Consider the following 23,502-nt stretch of genomic DNA (forward strand, 5'->3'; position numbering starts at 1 on the left):
CGTCTAGTCATGCCGGCCACGTGACCACGGAGACGTCCTCCTTTGAAACGGAGATGAGCACCGGCCCCTAGAGTCGGAAACGACTAGCACGCATGTGTGGGGGAACCTTTACCTTTTATACTACTACTACTACTACTACTACTACTACTACTATAATGAAGTTGGAAGGGGCCTTGGAGGTCATCTAGTCCAAACTCCTGCTCAGGCAGGAAACCCTATACCATTTCAGACAAATGGCTGTCCAATCTTTGCTTAAAAACTTCCAGTGTTGGAGCATTCACATATATACGTATATGTATACATATATAGTGTGTCCCGGGTCTCATGATCTCCCTTTGTCACATGATCTCCCTTTGTGACCTTACCAGGTTACTAATTTAACAACTGTAGTGATTAACAACTGTGGCAAGAAAAGTTGTAAAATGGGGCAAAACTCACTTAGCAATATAAATTTTGGGCTCAATTGTGGTCGTAAGTTGAGGACTACCTGTAGCCAATTCTATGGATGACTCCATTTATTAGGAAAAAAATACAGGGGGAACTCTTGTCTCCCTGTTTCTTATGTCCAAACTAATCCACAAAAGTTTTCAACTAGACACAGCTGAAAATTAGTGCTACTCAACACAAAATGTCATTTTATTTGTTCAGTGCTAGGTACAGAGAGAAATCACCATCCAATTTCCAAAATACAAAACTCACAGCACTTGGAGCATCCAGCTTTCTTTCACCCAGCCAGATGCTTATTCTATGCAAAGCTTTTCATTCACAGAAAATCTGTTCCAGCATCTGGAATCAGGTTCCCCTCCAAGTTAAACAGAAAGAGGCTTTAAGATGGAAGGAAGAAGAATTTAAGGCTTCTACTACAGCACCAAGGATTGTCAGCAGGAACCCCCAAGCTCAAAACCTTTTGAATTCAGGGGCACTTGTCTCAGCCACCAGCTTACAGGTAGTCCTTGACTTATAATCATTTGTTTAGTGACCGTTCAGTTACAACGGCACTAAAAAAAAAATGACTTTGAGCCGTTTTCATACTTCTGCCCATTGCAGCATCCCCGTGGTTATATGCTCAAAATTCAGATGCTTGGCAACTGACTCATACTTATGACAGTTGCACTCTCCCAGGGTCATGCAATCACTTTTTCTGACCTGCTGATAAAGTCAGTGGGGGTGCCAGATTCTCTTTACAACCGTCTGCAGTGATTCACTTAACTGTGGCAAGAAAGGTTGTAAAATGGGACAAAACGTACCTTGTCTCGCTTATCAGCAGAAATTGTGGGCTCAATTGTGGTTGTAAATCGAGGACTACCTGTTATCAACCAGGGCTGTGGTTTACCCTGTCTCTTGAACCCTCTTCCTTTTGTCTTTCCCAATGCAACATTCCTCCGTCACCATATAAAAAGTGGATTTTCCCATGGCATCTTTCTACCCCCACGCGATGTACTTGCTCAGCTGATCTGCATACCCCCCCACACACATCCCCCTATTCCATTTTGCAATTAGTGTTCAATCCTCTTGAACCGTATTTGCTTTATGGGTCCCCCCCCCCGGCAGCATCTACTTCTGGGATCTTCCACAATCCTAAACAGACACGATGCCTCTGAAGCTCTCTAAAGGAGGCTGAATGTTCATATGCAGCACAGCTCGGGAAAAATCCCCACCGGCTGAGTCTGCTAAAACCCCAGTTAAATCTGAAAGGTTGCAGAATCTGTACTGGTAGTCTTCAACTTATAATTGTTCACTCAGCGACCACTCAAAGTTACAAGACACCTCCCTGGGGGTACTTATGACCTAGATTTTAAGTTCCGACAGCCAGCTGTCCCTGATCACGTGACCCCATTACATGTCAAAATTGCCATAAACTGTCATTTACTTCTGCTTTTCGTCACAACAAAGGCTGTAAAACCCTGTCGGTTACATGGGTGATCGGATGTAAAACTGCCACAAGTTATGACTGTGATGGGCAGGCTCCACTACAATCGTAAATTGAGGACTACCAGTATGCTGGATCTAAGGGAGAACACTGCCCAGTGCTATAGGCCTTTTCTGAAGTGGATACTCACAGCTAAATGGCCACAGAAATCAGCCTTTGGAATTTCACCTTTCCTAATTAATCCATATGTCTGTGGAGATGCTCAGTCATCCAGTTCATCTTTGTCCCAAAGGTGCTTTTTCAGGAGGCAACTGGACTTTGTTTTTCTTTGAAGATGTTTCGCTTCTCATCCAAGAAGCTTCTTCAACTCTGGCTGGATGGTGGGGGATGGAAGGATTCATATTCCTTGTAGATAGCTGGTCATTTGCATTCTTTTAGGGAGTCGTTGAAGCCGCCTGGAAGTTTGTGTCCTCAAGGTCACCTGAGTGGTGCAAATAAACCTCCAAGTGGCCTCAACGATTCTCTAAAACAGGTGTCTCCACCTGTGGGCCGCAGCCCGGTAATGGGCCGTGGCCTACTGGCCACCAGGCTGCAGGAAAGGCTGGACAGTGTGCGCGCATGGCCAGAGGGCGCAAAAAGGGCGCAAGAATGGGCTGCCGCTGAGCCTCAGGGTGCAAAAATCGGCTGCCACAGTGCTGCAAGGCACAAAAATGGATGCCACCGCGCCGCGGGGCACAGAAACAGATCACCGTCACGCCATAGGGTGCAAAAATGGGCCACCGCCATGCCGTAGCGCGCAGAAACAAAGCGCTGCGCCACGCAAGAACAGGGCAGGGCTAGAGTGTATCATGCGGGTGCTAGCCCCGCCTCATTTGTGGGGCGCGCATGCTTGCGGCCCCGTGTGCACAAGTGTGCACACACACATATAAAATGCTTCCCCCTCCCTTTTCCTCCGGTCCGCTAAACGACAAGGTTGGGGACCTCTGATCTAAAACAATGCAAACGACCAGCCGTCTGCGAGGAATATAAGTCTTTCCATTCCCCCAAAATCCAGTCAGAGCTGAAGAAGCTTCTTGGATGAGAAGCAAAACGTCTTGAAAGAAAAACGAGAAGGTCCAGTTGCCTCTTGAAAAAGCAGCCTTGGGACAATTATTATTATTATTATTATTATTAATTTAATTTGTATACCGCCCTTCTCCCTAGGGACTCAGGGCGGTGAACAGGGCAATACATAAAAATTAGATACATATGTCATGATTTTGGGCCAGGAAATTCTACTGGAGCAGTGTCTAAGGATGACACACACACAGCCCGACTTGAATTCATGAATTCAAGTCTTGCCAGTTGAATTAACGAATTAATCTGCCCGTTTCCTGCTCAAGCTTTCCGTTTTTGCCCCCCCAAAAAAACCTGCTTTTATAAAAGCAGAACGGTCTTTTTCCAGAAAGGTTTGCAGAAAGGCTGGGAGCTGTCCAGTCAATGACCTACTAAGATACAGCATTTTGAGTGGCTTTAATTTTACCACCTTTGGCTATTGTGCCTGCACCAGTAGCATTGTAAGATGAAAAGCTTACTGCAAATTTTAAAAATGTTGCCAGTGTTTCAATCCCACGTGGGAACTACCCAGAATTGCAGAAAGGAAAACGTTTGCCACTTGTCTTCTGCAGGAGGATTGTGTCCAGTTGAGACTGCTTGAGTGAGCTAGATAGAGCTGAAAAGTTTTAGAAAATTACGTTTGGACGGTGGGCTAGGTTTCTAGCTGCTGTGGATATTTAAGTTTTGAAGAAATATTCCAATCGTGGATGCTTTCTCAATGCTCCAAGATTGACTATCTCAATGAGATCTAGTCTCATGCAAGAGAATACAAGATGTAACTCATCTGTGACCAGTATTAACTGGGCTTCTTTTTAAGCAATTCCTTACAATTTTGCTTTTCGGTCTTTTTAGGAACATAGAAGCACCCCATTTTATATTACTATTTTTTCCTCTGGGAAATAGAAATTCTAGCTAGGAGACCACAATTGTGTTTGGAGCAGAAATGTGTCTTAACTGGACCCCCCCCCAAAAGGCACTAAGGGGGATATATCCTTCCCCCCGATACTGAGATATACTGCTGCTGGATAGGGAAGTTCCATTTAGAAGATGACACATTTTTTAGTACTGTGATGTTTTGCTGGTATTCATGATAAACTTTACCCCTAGGCGAAGCAGAAGCCACTGATCTACATCCTGCCAGCCAAAGTTTGTGTCTCAGTTCTGGACATACTACAAAAAAATTGTTTTGACAATCTTTCCTAAATCTCAAATAGTAACACGGTTTTTCTCCCATCTTCCCAGAATTGTTTGAAAAGCCTGACTTCATACAACCGGCTGTTCCACCCCCTGGGACTACAATTCTTAGCCAGCATGATGTAGTGACCAGGAACCAATGGGAGTTGTAATCTACTCATACAGAGATCACCCAGTTGGGAATGATGGCCTAAGGCTCAGGGCAATGCTTCTCAACCTTAGCTACTGTAGAATATGAAGATGTCAGCTCCCAGAATTCCCCAGCCAACATGGCCAGTTGGGGAATTCTGGGAGTGGAAGTCCTCATAACTTATTGAGAAGCACTGGCCTAGGGGGTTGTTGGGATACACCAAACCCCTTTACAATACATCAGCACTTTTATAGAGGTTAGCACTAAGGGGAGAAAAATCCCCAAAGATGCATCCAAGCGTTGAGCACCCCACTTCTAACATCCTACAGCTAGCTAATAAAGAGTTTGCCCAATATTATCCTGTGGGCAATTTTAGACCTCCCACCCATTGTTCTCCACAAATTAGACCAGGGGTGTCAAACTGCCGGCCTGTGGGCCGGATTCGTCATTTGGAAGCTACACCCTCCCCTTTGCCGGCAATGGCAAAACCATCCCGATACGTTGCGCGATGTCATGTGATGTCTGTCGCGAGTTTGACATCTCTGAACTAGACCGTGGGAATCAAAAGGAGGATCATTGGGGGGAAAAAATGTTCTGGAAGAATAATCAAATTCCAGCTTCTCCAGGCCATGTTACCTACCACCGAATGAGCAAGCGTCTCTGTCCGCAGACCTAGGGAATTGGGCCCTTCCCGCTTTTGGTTTGTTTCTTAATTTTCAGCAATCCCCACCTCCGCTCCAGCCTAAAAGGGCAGCCAGATACCAAGTGATCTGCAAGACCCAAAGCTGTTTGCAATACAAGTAGTCCTCCACTTAACCACCACTCATTTAGGGACCGTTTGAAGGCACTGGAAAAAAGTGTCTGTTTTTCACACAACCGTTGCAGCCTCCCGAGTCACGTGATCAAACTTCCGACACTTAGCGATTGGCTCCACACTTATTATGAACGTCCTGCAAAGTCCATGGGGAAGCCAGGTTGACTTAGCAACCGTGTGGCTAACTGAACAGCTGCAGCGATTGACTTAACAACTGTGGCAAGAAAGGTCGTAAAATGGAGCACAAGGCAATGCCAGTCTGGCTTAGCAAACAGGAATTCTGAGCTCTAGTTGTATCAGTGAAGGAGAATAGTTGTAGGTTCCGGGTTGAAAGGAGTCGTCCTTGGTAATCTCTCAGCTGGCTTGTTTTCCTGCAGATGCTTCATTATCCAAACTTTGTCAGCGCTAGTGACTAGTGAACCAGCTCAGAGAGAACCAAGGGCTCAACTGTGGTTGTAAGACGAGGACTGTGTGTACAAGATGCACACCGGCTACATCCCTTCCCTACAAATTTCTCCGCAAACGCATCGGTAAGAATCAGGAACTGGGACAGAGGTTTTTTTTTTTCAGGAGGAAGTTGATTTCCAGTTATTCCTAGCAACATTGCGCCCCGAGGATTCTAGCCGAGGTGGCATCCCGAAGTTCTCTCACTTCTTAGTTATGGCAATTTAAAAAAGGAAAAAAAAATCACATTCTGCTAAAGGAGGAAAAAAAAAGTGTCAGGGCTAGTCAGGGAAAGGGGACCAGCAGCTATATAAAACTGTAGTGTTTCATGGTCGCAATGTAGCGTTTAAGTGTGATTCTTTGGTCTCAGCATCTGGATTTCTGTTTTGAAGCTCGGAGGTCTTCACGAAGAGTCTCGAGGCAGAAGAGGAGCCCGTCAAATTCCACACAAAACCGCCAAGGGGTGGCTTCAAACCCACAAGGTTGCCCCCCCCACCAGCTGTAACTTGGCCTCGGGGAGTAAAAGTTTCACAAACCATATTGCAGTGTGGCTGAAATGCAAGTTGGCCTCCTGGAAGATTTGGGGCCCCAGCGAGGGGACCCCAGTGCTGAAGCTACGTGCCCTCCCCCCCACGTGGAAGGAGGGGCTCCGGTTGGCCCCCGGGGGCCCCTAATGGCCTATCTGCCGGTCATCGTAGGTGCTGTATCGCTTGACGTGAATGCGCCTGACTCGGTCGCGCGGCTCATAGTTGCCGTCCTCGTCTTCTCCGCGGGAGGCCTGGCTCGGATTTTGGCTTGTGGCCTCCAGCAGGGAATTGTCAGGCACCCGCGGAGTCTCGTATAACAGGATGTTAAGTGTTTCCTCGTAAATGCGGGCCTCAGGGAATTCGACCTGGAGGAAGAAGAAGAAGATGAAGCTTTGGAAATCGGAGCAGCAGTTCCATCCTGCCTGCCTCCCCCCCCCCGGACACACACTCATCATTTGTAACCCTAAGATCTCAGAAGAATCAGGGGCCTGAAAGCCATCAAGCTCCCAGCTGGGCCAGCCCTGAGCCCCCACAGGGGCCACTTGTCAGGAAGAAACCAGGTGCCAGGATAGGGTTCAAAAGTACTACAAGTTTATCTCATGCTACCTGAACTACTAACAGTGAAGGCAAACTGGTGCTAGATTAGAGTCAATGGAATTCACAGGCGGCTGGACTTGGGTCTCTTGTTGGGAGCGTAGGGATTCCAAACTGATGACACGTTTGATTCCGCCCTCGGGCTCAGCCTGGTCATCTCCTACATCACCAGAGGTATTTGGGGGAACATATGCGGTGGCTCAGTGGGTTAGGACGCTGAGCTTGTCGATCAGAAGGTTGGTAGTTTGGCGGGTCGAATCCCGAGTGCCGCGTAACAGAGTAAGCACCTGTTACTCGTCCCAGCTTCTGCCAACCTAGCAGTTCGAAAGCACGTAAAAATGCAAGTAGAAAAATAGGGACCACTACGGTGGGAAGGTAACAGCGTTCCGTGCACCTTTGGCGTCTAGTCATGCCGGCCGCATGACCACGGAGACGTCCTCGGACAAGCGCTGGCTCTTCGGCTTTGAAACGGAGATGAGCACCGGCCCCTAGAGTTGGAAACGACTAGCACGCATGTGCGGGGGAACCTTTACCTTTTTATGCACAGATAGATTACTTCCAGTATTGCCCTCTAATTAAGGATGTCCACAGGGGAGGCAGGCAAAAGAATTAAATCAATACAGGTAGTTCTCGACTTACAACCATTAGAGACTTGTTTGAAGTTAAAATGGCGCTGAAAAAAGTGGGTTACACTTATGACTGCGGTGCCATTCCTATGGTCGTATAATTGAAATTCAGACACTTGGCAACTCACTTGCATTTATGATGGTTGCAGTGTCCCAGGGTCATGTAATCGCTCTTTGCTGCGATCTTCTGACAAGCAAAATCAGTGGGCAAGCCAGATTCACTTAACAACTGTGTTACTCACTTAACAACTGCAGTGATTCACTCAGCAACGGTGACAAGAAAGGTCATAATATGGGGCCAAACTCACAATAACCTTGCTTAGCCACAGAAATATTGGGCTCCATTGCGGTCGTAAGTCAAGGGTGACCTGTAAATCCTCAAGATGGCACCTGTGACTTTTTTATGCACTGGATCAGCAACTGGATATAAAATCAAGAATTTTGATAGTTGATCAAGGCTGATTCAACGATAAGAGCAGCTGGGGCACTCAGATAATTTTCATGACATCTGGCGTCCCACCTAGGACCTCGCACGGTAATGTGCGGATGGCCTTGGGGAAAACGTGGGAAAATTGCTGCTTAGGAAACAATCAGACAAGAGAGGCAGGGACTCCAAGGGAGAGAGAGAAACTTAAGGAACGATGCAGCCTGGCAGCAGAAAGCTTCCGCCTTCTGAATTGCAAGTTTGTAGTTAATGCAGCCTTACAATAAAGTAGAATTGCTTCATCTAGTCTGGTTTCCTCTCTGATTTACCTGGAGGGCTGACACGCACCCAGCAAGTAGAGCGAAGAATAGAGCAACACCACTCTATTAGGGCCTCTTGCCAAGGAAAGGAGTGCATTTCTTAATGCGCAACAGCTGGCTGCAGCCTGGCTTAAGAAGCAGCTCTGACCCAGGTTCCCTTTATTGGAAGCAACATCTGACCTCCAGCTCTTGTGTGACATGACTGTCCGTGTAAGAAACCTTGAATCTCTGACCTATGAACCGGGCCGACAACCTGGGTAACCTGAGCTTTGGACTGACATTTCTCCTTGCTCCTATTTGAAAGCAATTCATTCAGGTAAGCATCTGAGAGGTGTTTTGGTTTTTTTTTAAGTTTGCATGCTACAATAGTTTGGCCTTGAATAAACTTGAGAGGTACCATAGCAACCGTCTGCGAGTCAGAAAAGGGGAAGCAGGATCCTGTCTGCGATATCTGGATTTAAGATCTGCTCTCTGCAAAAATTGAGGGTGTGTTCAACCGCAAACCAACAGCAGCCGCAACCGGTAGGCCACATCCTCCGAGAATCTGCCCAGCCTCCTTTCAATCTATCTAAATGGGAGGCCAGCCAAGCTACATCAACTCCAGGTAAAGTTAAAATTTCCTGGTGGATTCCCATCCAACTGAGTCAAGCCTTCTGCCAAACACTCCAACGCCGTCTTCGTTTCAGAGAGGGCCTGACCGTCCGTCCCTCCTATGACATGGATACTGGAGCAGTAAAAAAAAAAAAGCACATTGGAAGAGCCAGGCTCTGACAGATTCTGTCCAAGGATTTTAGAGTCAGTGATTTTATTTTCAGCCCCACCCACTCCAAAACGGCTATTTTAACCGGCTCACCGTGGTGGCCATTTCACAAGTAGGCAGCAGCCACTTGGAGAGCAGGCAGTACAGGCAGTCCTCCACTTACAGCCATTTGTTGGGTGACTATTTGAAGTTACAACGGCACCGGGAAAAGTGACTTAGGACCGGTTTTTCACACTTACGACCGTTGCAGCATCCCCGTGGTCGTATGATCAAAATTCGGACGCTTGGCCACGGGTTCACATTTTTAACACACGTGCAGTGCCCCAAGATCACGTGATCCCCTTTTGCGACCTTCCGACATGCAAAGCCAATGGGGAAGTGAGATTCGCTTAACAACTGTGTTACTAACTTAACCACTGCAGTGATTGCCTGCGGTTCACTTTCTGTGGCAAGAAAGGTGGCAAAAATGGGGGAAAATCATTTAACAAATGCCTCACTTAGGTGAGATTTTTCGACTCGCTTTTTGACTCAGTTGTGGTCGTTTAGTCAAGGACTACCTACACGAGGGTGCTTTTTGCCACACCAAATACATCACTTAACAACTGTCTAGCTTAGCGATGGAAAGTGTGGCCTAAATTGTGGTCTTAAGTCGAGGACCACCTGCTCAAGACTTTCCCAACTTCTGGAAGATGCTTCCCTTAACGATATGTAAAGAACGACCTTGGGATATGCGTGGAAGAAAGGCTGCTTGGAGAACTCTCAGATAAAGGAGGGAGCGAAGGAGCTTCATAACAGGCAGAAAAAGAAACTCAGAACTTCTCAAACCATAAAAAAAGACAGTGGGAGAATCTTACTTTCAGACTTCCAAGATTCTGTTAAGGGAGCCTTAGAACAAAGTAAAATTAGCTCATCTGGCTTTGTGAACTCTCAAGCTTCCTCTTTACGCTACCGTATTTTCCCGAAAATAAGACCTAACCGGAAAATAAGCCCTAATGCGGCTTTTGCAGCAAAAATTAATATAAGACGAGGTCTTATTTTCGGGGAAATACGGGTATGTATTCAAGATGGACAGTGATTAATATTTATATGCGTATGTAAGGGTGTAGGGATATACATATGTCTATATGTGTGTTATGTAGGTGTACTACTACTACTACTACTACTAGTTGGAAGGGACCTAGTCCAACCCCCTGCTCAGGCAAGAAACCCTATACCATTTTGGACAAATGGCTGTCCAGTCTCTTCTTAAAAACTTCCAATGTTGGAGCATTCAGAACTTCTGGAGGCAAGTTGTTCCACTGATTAATTGTTCTGTCAGGAAGTTTCTCCTTAGTTCTAGGTCAGTGATGGCGAACCTTTTAGAGACCGAGTGCCCAAACTGCAATCCAAAACTCACTTATTAATTGCCATGTGCCAGGTGGGACGTGGCCCACTGGGTGGGTGTGGCTGTGGTGGTCATGGCAGACTGTGTGGGTGTGGCCAAAGTGGGCATGGTCACCTCGATGTTGCTCATGGGGAGGGATGCCTGTGGGGACCGGGCAGGGTTGGGGGAGATCCAGAGGGTCTCTGGCAGGTGGGAAAGTGGGCAGGAGGCTCGTCCTGTGGGGTGAGGCGAGGTGAGGCAGGGTGGGGCTGCCATTGCCGCAAGGTAAGGCAAGGCAGGGGCCGGGGCAGCTGCTGCCTGACACCATCGGCCCCTGCACACAGAGGCCAGCGAGCGCATGGGGGCCGACGATGTCCGTCAGCAGCCACAGCCTGCTGGCTCCTCGACCGGCACACTCTGGGGCTCCGCAGCCCGCCACCAGCAGTTCAGAGAAGCTGCCTCTGAGCTGGATATCTGGCCGACAGCTGAGGAGGCGATGCAGTTGGTCGTGCCCAGGAAAAGGAGAGCATACAAGGCCAGGAGGGATGGGATTGGGGTGGGGAGGGAAACCAGCCGAGCCAGGAAGCATCCGGCCACGTGGGACCTCGGGCGGCTGGTTGAAGAGGGACGGGTGCCATCTCCAGGGCACGGCATGTATGCCCACAAAGTGGGCTCTGAGTGCCGCCTCTGGCATGCGTCCCATAGGTTCGCCACCACTGTTCTAGGTTGCTTCTCTCTTTGATTAATTTTCACTCGTTGCTTCTTGTTCTGCCTTCAGGTGCAGGCAACAGAATTTCATTTTTAACGTGTCCCAGTGTGCCCATAGTAAAAAAAATAAATGGCAATAAAGGTTATCTATCTATTAATCCTGAGACAATTCACAGAGGACTGTCAGCCCTGATCTCCGTCCCAGTGCCCGAAATCGCCAATACCTTCGTTTGCTTCTTTTCCGTGGCATAAACAATGGAGGTGCAGCAGACCTCGGCCAGTTTCCGCCCCTGTCCGAAGAAACTCCAGCAGCAGATCTCGTCTCCGATGACGTCCTTGATGAAAAGAACCCTCCTGTTGAATCGCAGCGACAGCTTGTCGAAGAGTTCGATGTTCTTCAGGAGATTGTCATCTGAGTTGCTGGGGCGGGAAAAGAAAAAAAGCAGCAAGACTGGCTTTATTTATTAAACAAAGAAGAAGGGATCAACCTAATCTCCAAAGCTTCTGTGGGCAGGGCAGGCTGCAATGGATGGAAACTAAGAACAGATTGGACAACATTTGTCTGAAATGGTATAGGGTCTCCTGCCTAAGCAGTGGGTTGGTCTAGAAGACCTCCAAGGTCCCTTCCAACTATTCTATTTCTATTCTATTCTATTCTATTCTTATTCCTTATTCTATTCTATTCCTATTCTATTTCTATTCTATTCTATTTCTATTCTATTCTATTTCTATTTCTATTCTATTCTATTCTATTCTATTCGATTCTTATTCCTTATTCGATTCTATTCCTATTCCTATTCTATTTCATTCTATTCTATTCTATTCTATTCTATTCTATTCTATTCTATTCTATTCTGTTCTAATTATCCTATTCTATTATCATTCCATTCTATTCTGTTCTGCTCTATTCTATTTTCTATTCTATTCTATTCTATTCTGTTATTCTATTCTATTCTAATTATCCTATTCTATTCTAATTATTCTATTCTCATTCTATTATTATTCTATTCTGCTCTATTCTATTTTCTATTCTATTCTGTTATCATTCTGTTATCATTCTATTCTATTCTATTCTATTCTATTCTATTCTAATTATCCTATTCTATTATCATTCTATTCTATTCTCATTCCATTCTATTCTGCTCTATTCTATTTTCTATTCTATTCTATTCTATTCTATTCTATTGTTATTCTATTCTAATTATCCTATCCTATTCTAATTATTCTATTCTCATTTTATTCTATTCTATTCTTATTCTATTCTTATTCTATTCTATTCTGTTCTATTCTGTTCTGCTCTATTCTATTTTCTATTCTATTCTATTCTATTCTATTCTGTTCTGTTCTGTTCTGTTCTGCTCTATTCTATTCTATTCTATTCTATTCTATTCTTTTCTATTCTATTCTATTCTATTATTTGTACACTGCCCTACTTGCCATCAAAAGTGACTCTAAGCTGTGGGAGGCTGGAAGGATTCCATATCTCTGCTATCCTCCAGCACCAAAAAGGTTGTGCCAAGGGATGTGTGGCTCCTTCCTAGCTCCAGCAGCTTTGCTGTGCAAGCAGAAGCATCTGGACATCCAGGTGGTCCTCATCTTACAACCACAATTGAGCCCCAAATTTCTGAGGCTTGGCGAGACAGTTGAGTCTTGCCCCATTTTGCGACCTTTCTTGCCACGGTTGTTAAGTGAGTCACTGCAGTTCTTAAGTTAGTAAAACAGCTGTTGAGTGGAGCTGGCTTCCCCGTTGACTTTGCTGGTCAGAGCATCGCAAAAAGTGATCACATGACCCTGGGACACCGCAACCATCCTAAATACAAACCGTCTATCAAGCGGTCAAAGTTTGATCACGTGACCTTGGGGATGCTGCAAGTCGCAAGTACGAAAAATGGCCATAAGTCCCCCCCCTTTTTTTGGGTGCTGTTGAACTTTGAAGCGTCACTAAACAAACAGTCGTAAGCCGAGGAATGCAGAGGCCCTCACGGGCTAAGTGCGCCAAGAGACAGACTCCCTTCACACAGCAGGTGATCGAGCTTCGCCTTTGCTTCTATTGCTGCGGCAACTCCAGCATTCGGCAGAACAGACTGGGGCAAAAGTCACAACTGTTTTGCTTAGCTTCGGAAATTTAGGACTCGTCTGTGTTCGTAAGTCAAGGACTACCAGTAGACAAACTAAAAGTAGCTACTCAGAGGTTGGCATAACAGAACTCCAGCCTCTGGCTCCATTGTTATTCCTGGGAAACATACTCCTGACCCAATAGAAAAGAAAAAAAAAAGATTTGGGGGAGTGGAGGTTGGACTAGATGACCTCCAAGGTCCCTTCCAATAACAACTACTTCTTCTTCTTCTTCATTATTATTATTATTATTATTATTATTATTATTATTATTATTATTATTATTAATAATAATAATTTATTTATTTTGGGAGGTGGGGTCCCAGCAGTTTACCTTGGAGCAAATTCCCCACATTTTAAGCATTCCAAATGTATCCACCAGACCAGGGTGCGAAAAATGGGCTTTCTGGTGAGTAGGACAACAGGAAATTCAATAATGACAAAAAAAAAAAAAGCGAGCCAGGAAAATGTTCACCCAAGTAGCTGCTGGCTGAATGTTTCTGCCTGCAGAGGAAGAGACGGCTCCTTTGGATATGCCTGGCTACCAAGCAGAAAACAGGTGGTCCTTGACTTAAGGCCACAGTTTGGATTGGGACTGCCATCGCTAAGTGATGCGCTTCATTAATTGAGCTGTCCAGCGACTGCACTGATTTTATGAGCTTTCTTGACCTGCTCCTTAAGCCAATCACGTCGTGATCCCATCCCTGAGGGATGGCAGTGAGCGATAATGCTGATTCCAAACTGGCTGGAAATGTTGCAAGCAATGATCGTGTGATCCCAGGGCATTGCAAAAAAATAAAGGCTGGTTGTCAAATGCCCAAATCACGATCAGGTGACTACGGGGACACCGTGGGGCCACTGTCATGGTCACTAAGGGCAAGGACTGGTGGTAAATAAATTTTTTTGTGCCAGCATTGACTTCAAATTACAGGTAGTCCTCGACTTACGACCATTCACTAAATGAATGGTCGTAGGTCAAGGACTACGTGGAATTTAGTCCCACAGTACAGTCCCACACATGGATTACAAAACAGGGGAAATTGTGTCCAAACACCAGTTAATCCTTAGCTCGGTAATTTCTCACGGCTACTGCAGCAATCTTGTTATTTACTTTAAACAACAGTAGCTGCATTTTTTTACTGCTACCATAATTAATAACTTTTTACCTTGTACTTTGACCAGACAATTGTCATGGACAGGTAGATAAGCCACACAATTGAATGCTTTTAAATGTTAGTCAGCGGCAAAATAATCTTGACTGCTGTTTTGAAAGATTGACTATATCTTAAAGCGTCTAGGATCTGCGCCTAGAATTAATTTGTCAAGTTCTGATTGAAGACTCTGAGTACAATTGCTTTGCTATAGTAACAGAACCTTTCTGTTTAATAACTGACTGCTAAGGGGGCTGAATCTGATAAATTCCTATTCTCCCCCCAGACGTCCTTTTGACTTAGAAAATGCAAAAACTATTTTACTGTTAAAATGCACACTTTATATTTTATATTGTAAATTATATCTATTTGCAATAAACGTTACATCCAATGCATGTAACAGGTCGTGTCCTCAAACTTATGACTAAGCCTGTAATTATGGTTGTAAGCCATACTGGTTGTAAACCAAGGTAACCATGTGACCACACCCAATTTTACAAGCCTTTTTGCGGCAGTTGTTAAGCAACTGCCATGGCTGTTCTGTTATATTTGCTACGGAGAGGTTTGGCTCAAAAATGGAAGTAAATACCAGCAATAAATGTCAGAAATCATGCTCATGTGACCATGGGAGGTTGCAAATGGCAGTAAAGGAAGGCTGGTTGCTGAACGCCCCCAAAATGCAGACATGTAACGGGTGTGTGTGTGGCTGTTGGAATTCCAGAACTGGGTCATAAGTACCTTTTCTTAGGTCCATTGTAACGATGAACAGTTGTTAAGAGACCAATCATAAGTGAAGACTATTTTATTATATCCCGTGTGTGTGTGTTACACACATATATACGTATGCATAGACACACAGAGACACACACACATACAGTCATGGCCGAAATTGTTGGCACCCCAGAAATTTTTCCAGAAAATCAAGTATTTCTCACAGAAAAGTATTGCAGGAACACATGTTTTGCTATACACAGGTTTATTCCCTTTGTGTGTATTGGAACACAACAAAAAAAGGGAGGAAAAAAGCAAATTGGACATAATGTCAAACAAAAATCTAAAAATGGGCTGGACAAAATTATGGCCACCCTTAATTTAATATTTGGTTGCACACCCTTTGGAAAAAATAACTGAAATCAGTCGCTTCCTATAACCATCAATAAGCTTCTTACACCTCTCACCCGGAATTTTGGACCACTCTTCCTTTGAAAACTGCTCCAGGTCTCTCTTATTGGAAGGGCGCCTTTTCCCAACAGCAATTTTAAGATCTCTCCACAGGTGTTCAATGGGATTCAGATTTGGACTCATTGCTGGCCACTTCAGAACTCTCCAGCGCTTTCTTGCCATCCATTTCTGGGTGATTTTTGACGTATGTTTGGGGTCATTGTCCTGCTGGAAGACCCAAGATCTCAGACGCAAACCCAGCTTTCTGACCCTGGGCTCTACAGTGCGACCCAAAATCCTTTGGTAATCCTCAGATTTCATGATGCCTTGCACACATTCAAGGCACCCAGTGCCAGAGGCAGCAAAACAACCCCAAAACATCATTGAACCTCCACCATATTTCACTGTAGGTACTGTGTTCTTTTCTTTGTAGGCCTCATTTCGTTTTCGGTAAACAGTAGAATGATGTGCTTTACCAAAAAGCTCTATATTGGTCTCATCTGTCCACAAGACGTTTTCCCAGAAGGATTTTGGCTTACTCAAGTACATTTTGGCAAACTGTAATCTTGCTTTTTTATGTCTCTGTGTCAGCAGTGGGGTCCTCCTGGGTCTCCTGCCATAGCGTTTCATTTCATTTAAATGTCGACGGATAGTTCGCGCTGACACTGATGCTCCCTGAGCCTGCAGGACAGCTTGCATTCCTTTGGAACTTGTTTGGGGCTGCTTATCCACCATCTGGACTATCCTGCATTGCAACCTTTCATCAATTTTTCTCTTCTGTCCACGACCAGGGAGATTCGCTACAGTGCCATGGGTTGCAAACTTCTTGATAATGTTGCACACTGTGGACAAAGGCAAATCTAGATCTCTGGAGATGGACTTGTGACCTTGAGATTGTTGATATTTGTCCACAATTTTGGTTCTCAAGTCCTCAGACAGTTCTCTTCTCCTCTTTCTGTTGTCCATGCTTAGTGTGGCACACACAGACACACAATGCAAAGACTGAAAACCTGGCTTTTCGATCTATCAGGCCTGGACTGAAGGGGTTTTAGCTTTTTAATATTGTTTTATTGTTAGGCTTTAATTAATTTAATTCATTTTAATTTTATATTATCTTTTTATATTGTCTTTTATATGCTGCCCTGTAAACCGCCCTGAGTCCTTCGGGAATAGGGCGGTATAGAAAACTAATTAAATAAATAAATAAGTAAATAAGTGAACTTCTCTCCTTTTTATCTGCTTTCAGGTGTGATTTTTATATTGCCCACACCTGTTACTTGCCCCAGGTGAGTTTAAAGGAGCATCACATGCTTGAAACAATCTTGTTTATCCACAATTTTGAAAGGGTGCCAATAATTTTGTCCAGCCCATTTTTGGAGTTTTGTTTGACATTATGTCCAATTTGCTTTTTTCCCTCCCTTTTTTTGTTGTGTTCCAATACACACAAAGGGAATAAACCTGTGTATAGCAAAACATGTGTTCCTGCAATACTTTTCTGTGAGAAATACTTGATTTTCTGGAAAAATTTCTCGGGTGCCAACAATTTCGGCCATGACACCAAAACCACCACAGCAGGGACCACCAACAAAACTGGGTTTTAATGCTTGGGGGAGGGGAAAGACCAGGTCTGGATAACTTAATGATAAAGAATGAGAAATTAAACAGTGAGAAATTAAACCAGGAACCTGCTGTTTTCTTCTGGCTGAAGGGTATTAATTAAGCGACAAGCTTTGTTGTGCATTCCACACAGTAGACTGAACCAGCATAAAGATTACGTAAATTTCCAGCGAACGTGAAAAACCAAAGTAATTATAACGAATAGGATTTTCTACAGATTTAACAATTGTCCCTTCTTTAAAAATACAGCATAGTGGCAAATTCTGGAGAAGCAATCCCAGACCTTCAAACTTTTTCCTTCTGAATTATAATTATGTAGAGAGATTGGTGGGTTCACATATTCCCTGACATACAACGCGGGTCTATTCAAACAGATATAAGGAATATGTTATCTTTCGGTATCTGTACAGTGTTACAAAGCTTTTAGGTCTGTTTGGGGGTCTTCCTAGATTCGACTGGTGGACTGGACCATCCTACGGCCAGCATTCCAAGCTTTGTCTTTTAAGTTTCACATTAGCACAGAGAAGAGAGGTGTTTACCTTGTATAGGAGTATTTGTTGTTACTTCGGTTATAAAGGAGCTTCACCACTGGCTGAAAAAAAGTGAGAGAAAAGGGGTATCAGTGCAGGCAGAAGATAGAACATCAAACTTTGTGCCGCTGGGTGTCAGCAGCGGCTTGTGGAGACTCATTGCAATGCTCTGGAAGCGGAAGTACTCAAGTGTTGCCAGGTCATTACGGAAACCTGAAACCCCCCATTCCTGACTCAGGTGCTTTGCACAGGCAAGGAGGAGAAAAACAAGCCTTGGAGGTAATCTTGCCAGGCCTCGATTTACGAACACAACTGAGGTCAGAACTTCTGCTATTAAGCAAAGCAGTGATTGAGTGCCACTTCATAGTATGACCTTCTTGCCAGGGTTAAGCAAACCACTGCTGCTGTTAAGTGAGTCACACGGTCATTAAGTGAATCTGGCTCCCCTCACTGCCAAAAGCCAGCTGGGAGAACGATCACATGAGCCGACGACACTGCAGCTGTTTTAGGTACATGCCAGTTGCCAAGCATCTGAATTTTGATCATGTGACCATGGGGAGGCTGCAAAGGTCGTAAGTGTGAAAAAAGCGTGGTCCTAAGTCACTTTTTTCAGTGCTCTTGTAAGCTCGAGCGGTCACTAAGTGAATGGTTATAACTCTGGCAGTCTATTTCTGGAAGCCAGAGACAAATCTGCTGGTAGCTTTATTTGCTTACACCCCGGCAGACAAAGGGAAGGGAACCTGCTCCTTTTCAGATGACCCTGAGATCAGCTTGGTCAATTGTCCTAGTGGACAATCACTTAGATATGAGCCAGCCGTGTGCTGCAGCTGCCAAAAAAGCCAACACAGTGCTGGGCTGCATTAACAGAGGGAATCAAGATCACGTGAAGTATTAATACCACTTTACAATGCCTTGATAAGGCTGCATTTGGAATACTGCATCCAGTTTTGGTCACCATGATGTAAAAAAGATGTTGAGACTCTAGAAAGAGCACAGAGAAGAGCAACAAAGATGATCAGGGGCTAAAACATATAAGGAACGGTTGCTGGAATTGGGTAGGTCTAGTTTAATGATGAGAAGGACAAGGGGGACATGACAGCAGTCTTCCAATATCTCAGGGGCTGCCACAAAGAAGAGGGAGTCAAGCTATTCTCCAAAGCACCTGAAGGCAGGATAAGAATTAATGGATTTGAAACTAATCAAAGAGAGAAGCAACCTAGAAGTAAGGAGAAACTTCCTGACAGTTAGAACAACTAACCAGTGGAACAACCTGCCTCCAGAGGTGGTGAATGCTCCAACACTGGAGGTTTTTAAGAAGAGACTGGACAGCCATTTGCCTGAAATGTTATAGGGTTTCCTCCCTGAGCAGAAGGTTGGACTAGATGACCTCCAAGGTCCCTCCCATCTTTATTATTATCATTAATGGTCAGAGGATGGGAAAACACTCGTCAAACACTGATGGCGAATGCAGATTCCCAAGACATGCATGGACCTTGGCCTCATTCCAAGAAAGCAATTCTGAACTTTCCTTTTGGGCCAGGACAGTTATCCAACCCAGGGAGATTGGAAACCATCTGATCACGAAGTGGGGGTGGGGTGGGGGGGAACAGAAGACAAAAAAGAGAACTGGAAACTGGAATTCTTTCTCGTGGCTTCTATTTCATAAAGGAAGATCTATCCAAAATTTGGTCTTCAACATCAAACAGGACCATTCAAGCATGGCCCATCTGAAGTAGGGGTAGTCCTTGAATTATGACCTACCAGAAAAGACCGAGTTATGACCCAGTTCTGAACTTCTGGGCGCTCAGCAACAAGGTTGCGTTTACAGCTGTTTGCAGCATCCCATAGTGACCGTGGTTTATGACATGTTTGATTGAAAAACAAAGTTACTTCCGGCTTTCAGCAACACCAGGCCATGGCGAACAATGGGTTGGTTTAACCACCACAGCATTCCTTTTACATCCGCTGCATGAAAGGTTGCAAAATCAGGTCGGTCGTGTGACTTACAACATCACAGCATAGGACGGTACACGGTGGGTCCGTTTGGGTGGTATAACTGAGGACTATCTGCAATTCAGCCCAGAAAAAGTTTAACCCTCTAATTCTTTTAAAAGCATATTAAACTCCTTTAGGAGGCCATTTGACATAGATGAGACTCAAAAAGTCTGTACAGCTTTCCACGCTGGGAATTTTTTTTTTTAAAAAAAAGTGCTGTGGAACAGCTCTGTGGCTTCTGCGGAGGGAGGAGACAAAGGCATAGATGCCATCTTGACTTTTTTGCCCTTCACGGGGATGTTCCCGGAGCACCTCCAAATAAACAATGTAACGATGTACTTTATCCTTGCAAACTGTCCAGAGTCACTGAGAGTGAGTTGGAGGAGCATGTAATTTTTTTTGAATGAACGAACGAACGAATGAATTAAAGAATGAAGAAACTAATGAAGGAAGGAAGGAAGGAAGGAAATTATTTCCTATATTGGGGAATCTTAATTGGAGCAGAAAGGGAAGAGGAACAATGGGGAACCCAGTCTACTTTGCACCATTAATTCTATCCACCTCCAACAAAAATCCGAAATCCGGATGGCCCCCGACCTCCGCACCTTCCGGCGAGAATTAAAAACTTACCTGTTCCAGCAGTCCGGCCTGGCCTGATAGCTCTTATTGGGGTCCCAGTTTGTATTTTACTAGTGTTTGTTTTTCATTACGGTTCATTCTGTATGCCTATCTTATTCTGTACACCGCCCTGAGTCCCTCGGGAGAAGGGCGGTTTATAAAAACAAATAAATAAATAAATAAATAAAAATAAATTCCCCCGCATTTATGACTTGCCAAACAGCAGAGTCCAAAAATAATAAGAGTGGTTTTATCTGCCAAAAGCTTGAAAACCTTGAGCTGAAGTGGGCAAACCACAGCGTTCATTCTTCAGATACTTATATCAGCTCTAGGAGGTGTGCAATTCCATGAAAAATGTTGATATTTAAAAGCTTAATGGAGCCTCCTTTTTCCCCCCTCTTCCTCATTCTTAATGAGCCATGACAAAGTTCAAATTCCCAGCCACTGACAAGACAGACCAGGTGGCTGAGACCTTGGCTGGCTTCACACGTGGCGCCAAATCGGGCTTGGTGTGACTCTGGCTTGGGGCAGGCGGTGCTTGCCCTCCACCATTAGATCAAGGACCACACCAAGCTGGAGGTGAAGATCCTTGGGTTAAGAGGTTTTGGGGTTTCTGAAAGGTTGAAATGCTGCTTTAAGTGACGCCTTGTGTCAAGCAATCCTAATAAATCTCCAGGTAGCCCACAACTTACAACCACAATTAGGAGCAGAATTTTAACAAGGCAGTTCAGTTAAGTGATTTTACAACCTTTTTTGTCATGGTTCTTAAATGAATCACTGCAGTTAAGCAAATTTTGCTTTTTAAAGATGATATATTAGAATTAGATAGTTTAGATTAGATAGATATAGATAGACACATAGACAGACAGATACACAGATAGACAGACAGACAGTCCTCAACTTATGACCACAACCGGACCAGATTTTCCACTTGTTAAACAAGGTGGTGGTGGAATGAGTTGCCCCCAATTTTATCAGCTTTCTGCCATGGTTGTTAACTGAAGCACCGCAGTTAAGTGAATCACACGGTCATTAAACAAATACAGTTTCCCCCCTGTGACTTTGCTTGCCGGAAGCTGGCTGGGAAGGTCACAAATGGCAATCACATGATCCCGGGACGCTGCAATTGTCATAAATACAATGCTGGTGCCTGAATTTTCATCCCATGACTGTGGGGCTGCTGCGACATTTCCAAGTGCGGGGACTGGATGCAAAGTCACTTTTTTCAGTGCCGTTGTGGCTTCCAACGGTCACTGCATGAATGGTTGTAAGTCAAGGACTAACAGCTGCATTAAAAAAAGGTCAGCCCACATGCTGAACCTTCTACGTTAGTGTAATGTCTGGATCGGCCCTTTTCGTCTGCTCATTCTCTCCTCGTCCCGTCCCCCCCGCAATACCTTCATGGCGGATTCAATGAGTCTCTCTTCCTCTTTTGGAGACGTGATGACAGGGATATTGCAGAGAGGATAGTAGGTCTCCTTCTTGTCCTGCAAAGAGAATTGCACACATCCGGACAGATTAAAGCAGGTTAGACTGCCACTGCCACTGGAATCCCTTTGTTCTGAACAGCAGAAATGAAGATTTAAGTTAGAAAGCACGTCTGGCTTTTCCTTTTTTGCCAAGGTGTGGAGAGGAGGCTATTGGAGGGCATAATTCATGTCTTAAGCCGGTGCAGAGAATTTTAATTTCTCTCTCTCTCTCACACACACACACATTTTTCAAAGAAGGCGTGAGAATGGCCCAAACAAATATCTGAGGAACCTCTTCAGAATTTTAAGAGAGTGAAGGCTTTAAAGATTGAAAACACAAAAACAGAATGCCTGTGTTAGGCATATGGTGTCAGCCTACAATGTTGGGTTGAAAATATATTAACCGTGATGTTATGTCTTTAAGATGTTAATTGGCCAATGGGTGTGTAAGTGTTCTCATGGCCATAAGAGGGAGCTAGTAACGTAGCTTCTCTCTCTCTCTCTCTGAATTCACTGCTCTCTACTATTACTGTTTTTGCTCTGTTACTGTTATAAACCTGAACTGTGTATTGACCTCTGGACCGGTAAGAAGACTTTGTATTTTGGATTACTTCTTGGACCATTGCTATTGTGTATGACCTGGACTGTGCATTTTTGTTTTTACACCACCTTAAACTACTTTTTGCTTTTACAACTCAGTGTACTCTTGTGTTTACTGTGTGACTCTTACTGCTCCCAGTACCCTTCCTTGTCTGTGCAACTCTTTGGTAGCACAAGGAGACCTCTGCACAACAAATTCCTTAACAGCCTGACATTTTTGTAGTCCATGGGGGGGAGGAGGAGGTTTGAAGCCCTCAAATTCAGACTGGGGGGGGGGAAACACACACAAGGGCCTCCGTCTCTAGAATAATAATCTACATGGGAGACTTCAGTCTGTCCTTACCCAAAGAACTTTAAATACACACTAGTCACCTATCAAGGACCTTTTTCGAGTAGGATTCTTGCCTTGGGCAAAAGGGTTGAGCTGGATGACCTCCAGGGTCCCTTCCTTCTCTTAAGCTTTTACCGTTCAGCGTGTCCAACTCTCTTACCTGCAAGGCAGCTTGACAGAGGTCCACCAAGCCCTGGATGAGGTAATATTTGGCTTCAGCCATCAGTTCCTTGATCTCCTGTCGGTTCTTGGGTAGAGTGACCGTGTTGTCCCGAAGGTAATTTAAGATGGTTCCAAAATGTTTCCCACAGCGGTCGATTAGGATCCAGCCTGGGAAAGAAACAGGAGACCTCGGGTTTTAAGCAAAGCAGGTGGAAAAATATGTAAGAATATTACCCCGCAGAGCTTTCTTTTCCACCTAGAAGACTCGCAGGAATATGAAAACTTGCCTAGTCTTGGGTGGTAATTCCGAGCAGGCCGCAAACAAATCTCAGAAGAGGCCAATTATAACTTTAATTAATTAGATTTACAGGCAGTCCTTGACTCTGGCAAGGAAGGTCATCAAAAAAATGGGGCAAAACTCACTCAATGTCTCACTTAAGCAACAGAAATTTTGGACTCAGTTGTGACTGTAAGCGGAGGACTACCTGTCCCAACGCCAACTAGAACTCAAAGAAAGAGGACAACCAACACAAAGCCGTATGTCCCATTCCCAAACTTTGGAACCAGCGCAGAGGAATGCCTGTGCTGGGAGATCAGAATGGATGCATCAGCCCATTTGGCTCCCACCAGAGGTGATCCACAAACATAACTGATCCTGTTTCCCAATAGAATATTTTACAAGAGCAGCCGGAGACACGTTTGCAAAAATGCAAAACCGTAAAGCCGGAATGTTTTCATTTTATCTTGAAACTAAAGTAAGTGACAAGTCAAGTTTACCACCCTGCTCTAATTATGCTTGCTATTCTAAAACAAATGGACACAAGGCAGGACAGGCGTCCTGAGTGCAAAACTTCTCAGAAAGCAGTACCCAATGTGCAGAGTCT

At 44.7% G+C, this 23,502-nt stretch overlaps 1 protein-coding gene across 1 annotated transcript in view; it reads right to left on the reverse strand.

Annotated features, from left to right (window-relative positions):
- Positions 1-3,140: 3,140 nt before the first annotated feature.
- The window catches only part of TNFAIP1 (TNF alpha induced protein 1), a 29,940-nt gene continuing 9,578 nt past the window's right edge, over positions 3,141-23,502 (reverse strand). Inside the window, exons 3-7 of the mRNA XM_083350766.1 lie at positions 22,617-22,786; positions 21,454-21,543; positions 17,453-17,505; positions 11,094-11,289; positions 3,141-6,439 (exon numbers count right to left, since the gene is read on the reverse strand). Of these exons, the coding sequence (XP_083206892.1) occupies positions 6,218-6,439; positions 11,094-11,289; positions 17,453-17,505; positions 21,454-21,543; positions 22,617-22,786 (731 nt within the window). The 3' untranslated portion in view covers positions 3,141-6,217. The remainder of the gene's footprint in view (positions 6,440-11,093; positions 11,290-17,452; positions 17,506-21,453; positions 21,544-22,616; positions 22,787-23,502) is intronic.

This window comes from Vipera ursinii (genome assembly GCF_947247035.1).
Source record: "Vipera ursinii genome assembly, chromosome: 1".
Taxonomy (NCBI): Eukaryota; Metazoa; Chordata; class Lepidosauria; order Squamata; family Viperidae; genus Vipera; species Vipera ursinii.